The sequence below is a fragment of the Scatophagus argus genome, chromosome 21, assembly GCF_020382885.2.
Source record: "Scatophagus argus isolate fScaArg1 chromosome 21, fScaArg1.pri, whole genome shotgun sequence".
NCBI lineage: Eukaryota > Metazoa > Chordata > Actinopteri > Scatophagidae > Scatophagus > Scatophagus argus.
The window spans coordinates 10,704,350-10,718,085 of record NC_058513.1 but is presented as its reverse complement, the minus strand read 5'-3'; the positions used below and the strand labels follow the sequence as shown (position 1 = coordinate 10,718,085).

Here is a 13,736-nt window from a genome sequence, read left to right as displayed (position 1 = left end):
AAAAAAAACCCTGTCATAACTATGCTGTGTCACAAAAGTGCACTAAACACACACACAAATACACACTAATATTGTCGACAGATGGCAGTGCACACAAATATACAACAGTATATGACATAGGTACAAAACAGACACACACTTACCGGCTCTGTCAGCTCCAGTACATTAGCCCTGTATGTGATGGGACTACAGTCGCGGGTGTTTCCCACAGGTGTACAAGGAAGAAACATGGGGCCCAAGTCATCACCATCCAGTACATCCACAGTTAGAGTGGTGGTGGCTGTACGGCGCTCACTTGGATAAGGGGCTCGATCCTGGGAAGACAAGACAGAGCTTTTTGGGGGGGGTTTTCGCATTTTTGTGGCTCATATTGCACTTCTAGATATTTGCATATCTTTATCTTCACATCTTGAACAGAAAGTGACCACAACACAGCCCAACAGAATATTTTTAGAAAATCAAATCAACAAAGCTGCAGGGATCTCTGATTGCCCTCGGAGGCTGGTGTCTATTTTACATCTTTATCTTCATTTCTATTTATACCTCATCAAGGGCAAATTAAAAGTGTTCTTATGCATTTATAACGGGTTCACACACTAAACTAATTTTTCTTGCACAAGGTGTCCATTCTCTAACAGATCAGTCTTACTGCTGTGATTTAAGAATAATAAGCTCATAGCAGCTAACTTAAACTTAAACTGAATGCCCATATGTATAGTGTCACACCCAGGGAATCTTTCATTTCATTTCCACCAGTAAACTTTTTTTTACACCTTAAGTAAGTTCCTGACTTTTATTTTGGCAGTGTAATTTCAGTTCACTTCTAAACAATCACAGCAATATGGTAGAAACATTGCGAGAGTGTTGCTGTGATCCTTGTACTCTTCGCGACTTAGCTGAGTTGCTTGTCACTTTGATCACGAACTCTAAAAACTAATGCATTTATAGTACAGAGTTTAAAAAGTAATGTAAATGTGAGACAAAACTGACAAAAGGGTGCAGAAGGGAGAGAAAATGGACCAAGTACAAATCTGTTTATAATTTGCACAGGTGGGAGATAAAGGGGGATGCCATTTCCCGCTCAATTCGCAGAATGTTTCCTGTCTTCAAGGGATGAGCTCTTCGCCCGAGGTGAAAACAGCTACTATATTAACTAAATCCATGTTTTCATTTTCACATTCTGTGCCCAGCAAAAAGCACTGCAGACGCAAGACTGGATTTAAAAGTTGGTTTTCGCCCCAGGAAAAGATGCACTGATTCCGGGCAGACATTAAACACCTGTGAGATCACAAAATTACAGTCAAAGATGCAAACCCTGCTGGACAACAGGTCATAAAAGCCTCACCTCTCCCACAATAAAACACACGTTTAGCTCATGTTTAGCTGTCTGGTGGTTCAGCATTAGTTTAGTCAAAAAGAGGGGCTCTTGTCATTTCATCCGAAGGAAGGGTAAATCTGGTGGCCTATCACATTTCTTAGTGAAAAAAAAACACATTAATCCCAAGTGATACAGTCCAGTGGAAATATCTGTATTGTTTAAAGGTCTCAGGCTTTTGAAAAAACTCACCCCCAAAATGTATGTGTTCAGTGTGTTGATACACACACAGTGACAATGGATGCTTGCTGGATACTTTGGCACTTTAATCTAAAAGGAAGACCTTCAGGAGTTCTTAACCTGAAACAGCTGGGTTTAAGAGAGGCTTTTATATTTATGTAGCTAGTTGTCAAGGAACAGATTCCTAGTCAGACAATCAAAGTTCACAAACTTTGATTTCAGCTCAGGCATGAATGTGCAATCACTCTTTAGTGTGCACTTTAAATCAAGTGCTGGTGCTTGAGGTGAAGCACTTGTATACAAAGGTAGCTGTTGAGCAAATTCATCGCTAACATTTAACAGGCCTATTCATCTGTATGTTCAATAAACTGCTGCGTTTTCTGTTTTTAATTCAACATAATTAAGAAACGGAAAAAACATTTTTACATAGATTAGACTTTCTTTCTGCAAGACATCTAGATTCCGTTATACGTGATTGCGTCTGCATATCAGGCAGTATAGTGATAGATATCAGCGCTCATTTTGCTCTTTTCAGAACAAGTAGTTTTTTGTCATTAAACTCACTCTTGAAAATTGACCAAGCAGGATAATATGCATAATACCTTAATTAGATTTTGTTCAAATTTTTGTTACTGTTACTTAATTACACCTGAATTGAGTGCTTCCATATCGCTGCACTGCATTATGCTCTTCTTAGTGTCAATCAACTGACAGCAAAAGAAAGAAATGGAGGTCTCTGCCAGGAAATAATCTCTTCAAAACATGGCACCTCACACACTTTATTGTAACATCCATATTTTTGTGGGGCATCTTTCAGAATCAGGACAGCAGTTAAATCCAACCGACTGACGCCATAGAAAATCTTATTGCATACTGCATGCACTGCAAAAATAACTGGGGAAATGTTAGCTCGATGGTGACAGTAGAGAACAGCCTCCACAGCACATGAAATAACACCAGCATTGTGTTTTTATTCTGCAGTCATCCAAACCCACAATGCAAGTTTTAAATGACTTTATCTGTTGTTTGAGACTGAAGCCAGAAATAAGCATGAAAGAGGAAAAAAAAAACTCAATTTGTCAAAAAAGTCAATTTGTTGAAACATAACAACTGAAACTTTGACATTTTGATCAGAATTAGATAAGAATTTGGATGCCACGCTCACAGCTGTGTATTTACATGTGAAGCTACACCCGGGACACGGTTAGTATGGCTGAGCATATAGACTGGGATCGGGTGAAACAGTTAGCTTAGTCAATGACCTGGAGGAAACATAAAAATCCATAAAACCCCAACTTGTCACGTTTCCATTTCAGTTTTTGTGGGTATTAAACAAACCAGTTATGCTGTGTTAGTGAGCTGTAGAGGTGATGGTACACAGATATTACTACATGGATAGGCTAACTAGCTGTTTACGTTTGCTTCCAGTCTCTTTAAGCTAAGGTAACAATGTCCTGGCTGTAGCCTCATAGTTATCATACAGACGTAAGTGGTTTATTGATCTTCTTATCTAACATCCAATTGGCTAGACAGTGAACAAGCATAGCTCTCAAAATATTCTGTATTCTTTGCATAGCTCATGATGGGTTAGGTACTTAGGGCTATAAAATATAAGACATACGATAAAATAACAAAAATAAAAATTTATTCAGATATTTAGAAAAAAATATTTAGCTTATGTGTTTATGTGGCTCAATCACTGCTTCATTTTCACACATAGCCAAAAAAAAAGGTTTTTTTTTTTTTCCTAGTTTTGGCTAACGAGTTCTATTTAAGTCACAGCCACTCAAAACACTCTTAATGTTGTATTTACATGAATGGTGAATACTTCAGGCTTCCAGGCAATCAGAAACACATTAATCTTTCAGTGAGCTGTTGATTTTTAGTAATGCTTTCAGGATAAATGGGCCCTGAAACATGTGACATGTTTCCTAGAAGAAACATGGTTTTGTGCACTGGGGCACAGTTATGCTGGAATAGAAAAGGGCCTTCGTCAAACTGCTGCCACAAAGTTGGAAGCATAGCATTGTCCAACATGTCTTGGTATGCTGAAGATTTCCCTTCACTGGAAGTAAGAGGCCAAGCCCAACCCCTGAAAAACAGCCCCATACCACAACCAAATTCAATAATAAAGAGGTGTATCCCAATACTTTTGTCTATAAAGTATATACAGTGCTGTGAAACAAAACAGCAGCTATGGTGTAGATTAAGCGCCAGGGTTTTTTACAGAACACCTATCACAGTGAAGTTAATCTTTGGCCTTATGGATATAAACTGTCATCACTTCAATATTTTATCCTATTAGACATTTGTGTGACATTTATTCAGAAATATAATAACAATTTTGTTGTTAGTTGTTAGTTATGCCCAAAAAAATAGCTTTGTTAGGCCACAGTGACCTTGAACTTTGATCAGCATATACGAATCAGTTCATCCTTGAAATCAGGTGGATTTTCTGCTAAATTTGAAGAAATTCCCTCCTGAGATATTACATTCACAGAAGTGGGAAAAATGTACACAGAGATGGACAATGGGAAAACATAATGTCTCCCAGCCATAGCCAAGGAGGCATAAAACTACAATATCATCGTCAAAATTGGTCCGTGATGGCTGCACACAGAAGAGCAGGCAGACAAACACACAAAAAAAAAAGAAAAAAGAAAAAGAAACGCTTACATTTGCCTGTATGATGACCAGGTACCGTGTTATCTCCTCATAGTTGAGTCTTTCTCTGAGAACTACAGCGCCAAACAGTGTCAGGGGGATATCAAAGGTTCTGTTTGTTGTCTGAAACACACACAGATACATTACAAACACAAACATAGTTAGTGACATACAAGATAAGCAGTTACATTTTTTTTGTGTTCCTCAGTCTTTCAAGAATATGATTTCAATTTTATGCTGAGTTACAATGAGCAGAGGAGTTTCACAGTTAAAGCCTGATGATTATCTATGGCATTGGTAATACTGGAGCAAAAAAACAAAAAGCATTGTAATAAGGAGTCAAACAGAGATTTGCCCCTTCCAGTCTTCAGAAAAGAGCCTTCCTTATTTTTACAGCCTCAAGTTTGCTCCGCTCTGCCTCAACCCTCAATTTTTCCTCTTGCAGCAGCTGTTGGTGACACCCTTTACAAAAGGTCTTCTCGATCTCAGTCCTTGAGGTTTTCAGTCACTGCCTGGTTTCTCAAGTCATTTCCTTTTTTGGAGCATTTGCAGCAGCTTTATCCAGTTAGGTCTGCTCAGACCTGAGCTCAGTAGAAGGCAGCTAGCTCTCAGCTCCTCTGAGATCCACCTAATGTCATTCAACTTCTGAGCCTTGGGGTCTTTGTTAAGCATGGGCTCCTGGATCCTTGCTCTCAGCTGAGATCAGAGCTCTGTTGTGTTCTATCTACAGAAGTGCATCCATGTTTGTGGAAAGGACCCTGATCTCACCCCTACAGATGGTACACAGGTTGGTATTCAGATGTATGGCTCTGAGTCATTCTCCAATGTCTTGTATTCAGACTCTACAAACACTTGTGCCTGGTAAGACCGTGATAAATGTTCCTCTGTGGTTCTACTGATTGGAAGAGTGACAACTGAATAGGATCTTTGCATTCACCTGTATAAGTGTAGAGCATCATAAGTCATAATGAAAAACAACCTACCGGGTCTCTCGGGTTGTACTGGATGGTGTACTCTATCTGTCCATTGGGACCATCATCAATGTCTGTTGCCCCATTGTTGCCCCAGAAACCAGAGAAGATAGTGGTTCCTACTGGCGTCAGCTGAAAAACACAAAAGAGGCAGCTTACACTGCATAATTTCAAACACTTTCATACCACTGACATCAAACAGCTTTCGTCCTGTGAGTCTTTCTGACATTGTCATGCAAACATCTACTGTCTGTATGTGGCAAAGATTAGTGAGGGATGCATTAACAAAACTCATCACTTTCATCGGGCCATAAGAGATCCTAATACCCCGCTGTTTCCACAAAACAAACAGAAATGATTTACAGTTTTATGGGTCTTCAGAAGGAAAATCATCTTGCAGCTATTTGTGTGATTGCATTTGCTCTGGAAATAAAAACACAGGGTGCATTGTCTGTTTGTCTGTCTGTCTTCAGCCTGTCTTTCTCTCTGTCATTGCTGTGAATGTTTGTTACACCTCATTGACCCACCAAAAGGAAATTTCTAGATAAAAGCAAGACATGTTGGTCTTTGATTTTGGTGAAGAAAAAAATACAGATTGGACTCAAATATTCACCGTTATAAAATGATGGCTCAGTATTGGCGCAGATTACAGCAATGACCAAAAAGGTCAGAGCTGAATAGACCTACCCTTTTCACACTACAAAATGTACATATAAAATGTAAACAAATGCCATGTCTGTCTTTGTTTAAACCCATAACAATTTCTGTGCCACTGCAAGCATTTCCGATTTGGGCTCTCATTTGTGCGTTAAATTTCACCTTAATTTCCACCACACGTGTGCAGCAAGATAGCTCAACCTCTAGCAGAGAAAACAGAAGCTCAAGATATTCAGAGAGATATTCAGTTTGATTTTTCTGAGAAAAATTCTTAACCCGAAAGTTGAACACTTGCCACAGCACATGAAAGGAATAACTTTGCCAACTACAAATTGCCGTGCTGTATTTTCTGTGATTATGTGTCAAAACAGAAGTCTAATCTCCAGACAGCACGAGAAACATTTCAGATTAAGTTTAATTTAGCTGCTGCACCAATGATTTGTTACATCATTCCCCTCAACAGGGTTATCTCTGCCTCCCACTTATCCAACAATGGTCTTCAGAACATCTCATGCTGTCACTTTGCCACTTTTGGATACAGCTTTAATGAAACAACTCCAGACACGGGCACCAGTGCCAACTCGTGAAATCAGCCACGAGGATCACCTTGTCCTCCGGAAACTTTCACAGTGAACTCATAAATTGTGTCCTAGACGTTCTTATAAATAACCCTATTGCCTCTCCTAATCTGTCTGCCTCAATTTCTTGCACTCAATAATTGTTAGTAACAGACAAGTAAATGCAGGTTTAATGTAGATAAAGCTGAGTAAACTCCCGAGTCACTCTCTCAATATTAAATTTACTGCATTAGGTGGTTGGAGTTCTGGGGGCGACAGAAATGAATTAGACAATAGCTGTCTGCCTAATGAGTAAATTTGCACTCAAATCTTAATTATTGCCGACATCAGAATAAATTTATTCGCTTTTTAAAAATTATTACCGCCACATTTACCTTGGCCTGGCACAGGGATCATATTTTAGAGTTTTTTTATGATGCATCTCCTAAATTGTATAGTAGTCGTTGAAGTGAACGGAGGAAATTATTTTAGTAGGAGTAATGAGAAACTGGAGAGCTGTAAAAGGTAGTGAGATGGAGGAGGAGGAAAGGCAACCAGAAATATATAGAGTGTGGCAGAGGAAAGGTGGAGAGGTTGAAAAAAGGTGACATAATGAAGAGGCAGTGGTGAAGGGGCATGGAAGCCCGGGGGTGGGGGTGGGGGTGGGGGTGGAGAGCTACAAAAAACAGAGGAGAAAGAGAGGCCAAGAGAGAGAGAAAGAGAGAGGTTGAGAAGACAGATTGAGTTGGACAGGCTGTGGAAGTCTGCATAATGAGATATTCTACTGGGTATGCCTGGGTCTGTGCTGGCAGCAGGCTACATGTATCCTTGTCCAGTTTAAGTTTGAACCTCTTCTAGTTAAATTCCGCTCCCCCAGACTCCCCAGGACACACTAACTATGGGATTGGCATCTTAAAGACTATTCTGGAAGCTCACGAAAAACAGATTTAGATCCTTTCCACGGCTGCCCAAAAAAAACCCTCCTTTTTCCCTACGCAGAGGACTACCCGTCAACTGTAGTCTGACAGCAAAACGCCATGTACAATACAATTCACTGGAGGTTTTTTTATTTAAAATACATTGCAGTATGCACCTATGCCAGGGTACATTTTCTGGTCATTGCTGCATTGACACAGCCTCTAATGCTGGCATTGTTAGCCCCATACATGACCCTTACAGCAGCATGGGGAAAAACTCCGCACTGCACAACTAATCCACTGCACTCATGCTGGAGTGGACAGTTGCTTTTCTCCACCCTGTCTGGTCTCTGGTCTCAGACCCATGAGATCTGTTCCTGCCACAGTGAAAGACAGCAGCACTGCAGGATAAGTGCTATAAATGGCTTTTGATTTAGAGGAGAGACAGTGATGTATTTCCACCACACTAAGTTTTATGGAATTTTTCTTTTATTTCACTACCTCACTGTGGGAGACAAAAGTGTATGTTCACGTGTGTTAGTGTGTATGTGTGTGTGTGTGTTTACCTCACTGACGGCAACATAGTATCTCGGTTGCTGGAAACGTGGTGCGTTGTCGTTGCGGTCTCGAACAACGATGCGAACTTCGTGTAAAATTACCGTGCCTACCAGCTCATTCGTACACTGCACCTGAACCACAATGGACTGAATATATGAGGGGGGCTGGAAAGGTGTGTGTTGGGGGGGGGGGGGGCAAACAGAGGGAAAAGAAAAATGGTTAAAATCTACTATAATGATAAAAATTTTAACAGAAAATAAGACAAATTAAATAAAACTATTGCACAGATGACTGCCAATGTCTTTTACTTTTTTGTGCCAAATCAAACTTGCAAGAACATCTGCTGGATCATTTTAGAGAACAAAACAGCAGGATGCTGGTTGCTTTCCAGCTGAGCTAAAACTCTGAATTTCTCACAGTAACAAATGTTTGAAAAGTCAGAAGACATGAAAATGTTCTTCTGCCGCTTTCATGCTCTGTGAAGTGAAGAAAGAACAAGGAGGTAGTAGTTCCATCCTGAAATTACATTACCCTACATTTGCTTTAAATATGAGAAAACAGAGTAGCATCTCACATTGTGCAGTCAAACTCAGAAGAGAAATGTATGGGCAGTAAGACAGTGTGAGACAAAAAGGAGCAAAAACAAGTTTTCTTCAGAGTAAACTAAAATAAAACATTTCAGTTGCCTTACATCTCTATCCAGCACCCTCCCAGTGCTGTTGAGGTAAAGGGCTTGTTTGGAAGGGTCAAGGATCACCCAGTGGTCGTAGTTATCCCTTAGAGACAGAGAGATGGTACGATCCGGACCCTCAGCCACGCCGTTTATCTGCATGTTCTCCACCAGTAACGTTCCTGGCGAAACAACAAAAACGCTTAAACCAACAGTTAAACAGAGAGAGAGACAAAGACCAGATTTCCCGGAAATAAAGTATGGTTCAAATAACCACTTCAGAGAAATGGTCCCAGGTCAAACTTTATTAGTGAGATAAAAGGAAACAGAGTCTGTCCAAAAAGAACTCTCTGCTTTTCTTCATGTTCTCAATTAATTATAGACCTGGAAATCATATTTAGGTTGTAGCCTGGGTCAAGGGCAGCTAGATGGAGGAGCATACGGACAGAAAGAGAGAGAGTGAGACAGAGTAAAAAGCATGTGCAACTCTGTAATATTAAATCAAATACTCTGTTTGCCTTCCATAAATCAGTACCTGGAATACTTATGACCAACTGGAGCACAAAATCAAATCAGCATTTCAGAGAAAGAGAGAGAGAGAAAGCTGGTCTGCTGGGAAACAGCAAACGCACTAATGACTTCAACACCTTTATCAGCATGATTTTTCACAAAAAGAACTTCAAATAAATAAAAGTAAACACTTTAATAACATTTTGTGAACAGAGGGAAAACATGATTAATTTAACACAGGTGTGGGCAGAGAAACAATTTGGGGAATTAAAAAAATATTGAAAGGCAGAAAGAGGTCTTTGTAAACACAAACAGGGAGACGAGTCATGTTTTGAAAGGAAACCATCCACTGTATTTTCAACGATGCATATTATTTCTCAATCAACACAAAGCCAGGAAATATTTGTGGCAGAGGAGGGCAGAGGAAGGTTCAGAGAAGTTTCTCAAGACGCAAGAAAAAGCAGATGGAGAATCAAACAGAAATCCGTTTTGTAGAAATGTCCTGACTTGACTGGTGACTGACAGTGTCAATAACAACGCTGCTGCCAAACTTCACTTTTTTTTTTTTCAAACAGTTTGTGTTATTATCTCAAGAATAAAACTCCCACACAGATCAAAGATGTTTTGAAATATGAGATTTCAAGCCAAATTTGGTGCCAGTTTTAAGCATTTGAAATGATCCTCTGTACAGTGCACATGCTAATTTGTGCGTTTAATCTTCATAAACTGATGTGTGATGAAAACAGACTGCCATTGCCTGTCAATGGTCATCTTAATGCTGCATGTGAGGAAGAAAAAAAAAGTAGAGAAGCAAAAGGTTTATCTGCTTGACACTGTACAGATCCAAATCATGAGAAATTAATTACCAGACCTGCCACGCTGCATTATTAATCAAAAATAACCAGTGTGTGTATGTGAAAACAAAACTTCAGCACATTATGCAAGTTTTTTTAGCCAAAGACACTTTTTTATGTGTGTGTCAGTGTGTGTGTATGTGTTTACTTGGGTGCAAAATTAGATTAAAAGTCAAGAAAGAGCTATGGCAAAAAGAATTTCACTTGGCATGCGCTCGTTAACAAATGCTGACACATCAGTGTACCTTCATACTCCCACACCCAAAAAAATAAATCAGACAATCACCAGTGACCCTGGTGACAGAGAGAGAGAGAGAGAGAGAAAATGAAAAATTAACACAGACATTTAAAAAAAAAAAGTCAAGGAGGCAAGTGGGGTTGTTTTTACTTGAGTGCATATGAGTGCATGCTAGAAATCCTCATACTTTTCCTCCTTGTGCCTTGTGTGCGCGCACACACTCACACACACACACACACACACAATAACGTAAACACACGTACTGAACGATCTCATATCTGATCTGCCAGACATAAAATTGGGTCACGGCCTTCTGTGCTACCATGGAAACCGTGTCAAATGCCTCGCTGTGATTCGCTGACGTTAAATAAACTGGGAAATTTAATGAAATTTCTTTCTATGAGAAATGGGATAGAAAATGGAATTCATTAGAGAAGTTTCATTCCTTGCCCTCTTTTGGCCATCTCTCCTCTGGTTTTCTGCTTCTGTCTTGCAAAATGAGTAAAAACCATACGAGTATAGGTAACGGGGGGGAAAAAAGAGACAGATAGCACCTACACATTGTGCGACTGTTTCTAATTTAATTCCATACAATGTCCACTATAAATGCGCTCTTTTCACAGTAACCTCACCTCATAGGACGTGTGACGAAATACAGCACTCAGCAACAACTGATTGAATTGACCCACGTGTTAACGCAGACATGCAGAACCGCATGAAGCCACGAGTGTGTGTGTGTGTGTGTGTGTGCGGCAACTCTGAAAGTGTAGAGAAGGAAGTGTCTCCAAGAAAAAGAAGCACAAAGAGCAATCAGAGGGCAAGAGAAATGAGAACGATAGCAGAGGAAAGTGAGGCGGGGAAGATTGGGTTGAATGAGAGGCTGATAGAAATAAAAAGAATATTAGGAGAAAGTGAGCATTGTGGAGGTGCATTAATAGAATTTTTACAGGACATTGGCTTAACCGAATGTGGCTCGCGTGTCAGTCAGGCATGAGCCGTGGAATGAAACGGAATGATCACATCTACCTGCTGGTGAAAGAGGAATTTAAGACGAATTCCAGCATATAATAGGTAAAATACATTCATTGTCTGCTGTTAAACGATAATGAGCTGCAGTTACAGCAGCTACAATCAATAATTTCTTCTATTAACAATGGTTCATACAAACAGTTGTATGTAAAAGTGTTAACTCGTGCTGATGAAGTTCGATTGAAATGACAGAAAACTGAGGCAGGCACATCCAAGAAAATCAAACTGAAATACGTAGAGTGTATGTTGAGAATTTTAAGCCAAGGGCAGTCGAGTTTTTCCATTTCATCAGAAAATTTTAGAAAAGGTTACACAAAAAAGAGAAAACGAAGAACAAGCCTCGAGCGAGAAAAAGAAGAGAAAAAGACTTTGCTTTGTGAGAAGTCTTGATTCGGTCTTCATGACCAGTTTAATGTATGTTGCTGCTGGGATACTTGTCTATCCATGTATGGAATACTAATTCATTCTATATGGCTTCAGGACCCCTACAGCTTTATCAGAGGTCAATTTACAACATTTACAGCAGTACTCTAATAATGTTAAGCAGGAAGTGAATATGTATACTCTCGCAGGCAATTTTTCATGCTGACGTAGCATGTATTATCTGCTCAAAGATACATTTAATGCACCAGTTACCTTTATTTGTTATGTTATTGTTATCCCTGCTAAAGCAGAGCTGTCCCTTTGCTTGTGTGTGTGTCATTTTGTGCATGTAAGCATGTACTTGAGAGGGAAAGAGAGGGTCTGTCCGACTCCCACACCTATCCACTCATTCTAATCACCCTTTTACTTAATATTATTAAAATCACATGCTTTATTTCAATATTATCTCCTTTCATGACATTTCCCTGTGGGGAAAAAAAATCCCAAACTTGTATCTCTCCTCTCCACTCCCCCGCCCTCCCCCTGTGCCTATTTTCTTTCCTCAAGTGTCTCTCCGCCAACACCAACCTAAGATAATAACCCTAAAGCGAGATTCTCTATTAAATCTGTAACAGTGTTTCACAGCCACAGAGCAATACATGGCATTACGCATACAAACCATTCCAAGACTAAATTATTCTTCAACAGCCCTGTTAGGAAGATTACTGCACAAACTGTCACAAACACACACTTGTGCATATAGAATGTAGACAATAAAGACGTCTGCACAAAGAAAGACAAACCAAGCAATGCACACATTGTTACAAGATGACAAGATGCACACACACACACACACACACACACACACACACAGGTTCTCTCTAGTATATGCACACATATCAGAAAAGCTATCACTCTGGGAACACAAGTCAAAAAAGTGAGATGTTTTTTCTACCACACACACACATAATCAGACAAAAGTTGAACAAGTAGTACAATTAGCTCCCTTAAGCAATCTAAATGGGCTAAATACTTATAAGGACGTCTTGAATTGAAGCAAACTTAACTATTATGCCATGTGCCAGTGCAAGGGTTTAATTTCCACTGGGTGTGTGGTTTTTTTTTTGTTTGTTTGTTTGTTTTTTTCAAAATTCAATTTTCCCCCTTACTTTTACAGTTTCAGTTTAATTTACTTACTAAAATCTATATAAGCAATATCTTCTTCCTCTGCCTGTCAAAATCCAGGAAGAAGAGGTGACAAAAATGTTCACAGGCAGACTAAGTGGACTTGTATTACGAGTGCCCAGAAGCAATAAGCTTAATAGCAGGGATCAATATTCTCTTAAAAATAGGCTATAATTGAAAATTAATCAAATATTAAATATTGGCTGTAGCAGGAAAACACAGTCCTTTTTTAACCGAAAATGGAGAAATTCCAGAAATGGCAGAAACAGCATTTACCATTCACATAATTAGTTTTTCTTTTGTGTGTCCTGTAGTTCAGAAACTAAACTTGAGCCTTTCGGTCAATGTTAAATAAGCTTAAAAGTTTTTAGTCTGCTCCAGAGTGAAGGCAAGGGTCGATACCTGCATTAGAATGCATTTGTCATTTAAGTAAGTTTAATTAAAACACACAATGAAAATTTGTTACGGACAGCCAACATGGGTGGGAAAAACAAAATCCGAGACATAATTACCAGTAATAGGCTGATGTGCATATCCAGTAAACACTCTTGTGAATTTAGAAAATATTAGAAGAACACAGTAAAATGGAAAATAGGAGAAATAAGAGGATGGATAGCTTAATAGGATGCATTAAGCCATCAACAGATACAGACGTGCCAGCTGGGTAGATGGAAGGCGCGGCTCTCCTCTCTGTCTGGTGTTGCTATGCTAATCTCTTTTTATGTCAGTTAGGATTACAGTGATTAGGTCTTGCAATTTAAAACTTTGCTGAAAAGCAGACATGGCAAACATTTTGACAGGTTTCTATTTCTGAAGTGTAAACTATAGGCTGAAGATAAGAGGGTGAGTTAACCGCACACACCAACTCTGTGCATACATCACCTTCCCCCAGAAGATTTAGTGGCCTTCATCAAGGGCCAACATAAGCCTCAATTTACTTGTGACCAAAGTAAGGATTAAACTCATCAATTAAAATGTGATCCCTCCACGAATAACCTCCTCTCAACT

General features: G+C 39.5%; 1 protein-coding gene across 8 annotated transcripts in view; it reads right to left on the bottom strand.

The window, feature by feature from the left end:
- Positions 1 to 13,736, bottom strand: part of LOC124052847 (protocadherin-15-like) — a 159,333-nt gene that overhangs the window by 101,940 nt on the left and 43,657 nt on the right. For all 8 annotated transcript variants that reach the window (XR_006842064.1, XR_006842065.1, XM_046377567.1 and 5 more), the window contains 5 exons: positions 8,571 to 8,731; positions 7,888 to 8,043; positions 5,203 to 5,322; positions 4,232 to 4,342; positions 144 to 314 (listed from right to left, as the gene is read on the bottom strand). Coding sequence is in view for 6 of the 8 variants with exons in the window: in XM_046377567.1 (XP_046233523.1) it covers positions 144 to 314; positions 4,232 to 4,342; positions 5,203 to 5,322; positions 7,888 to 8,043; positions 8,571 to 8,731 (719 nt within the window). In the remaining 2 variants the exon portion in view is untranslated. The remainder of the gene's footprint in view (positions 1 to 143; positions 315 to 4,231; positions 4,343 to 5,202; positions 5,323 to 7,887; positions 8,044 to 8,570; positions 8,732 to 13,736) is intronic.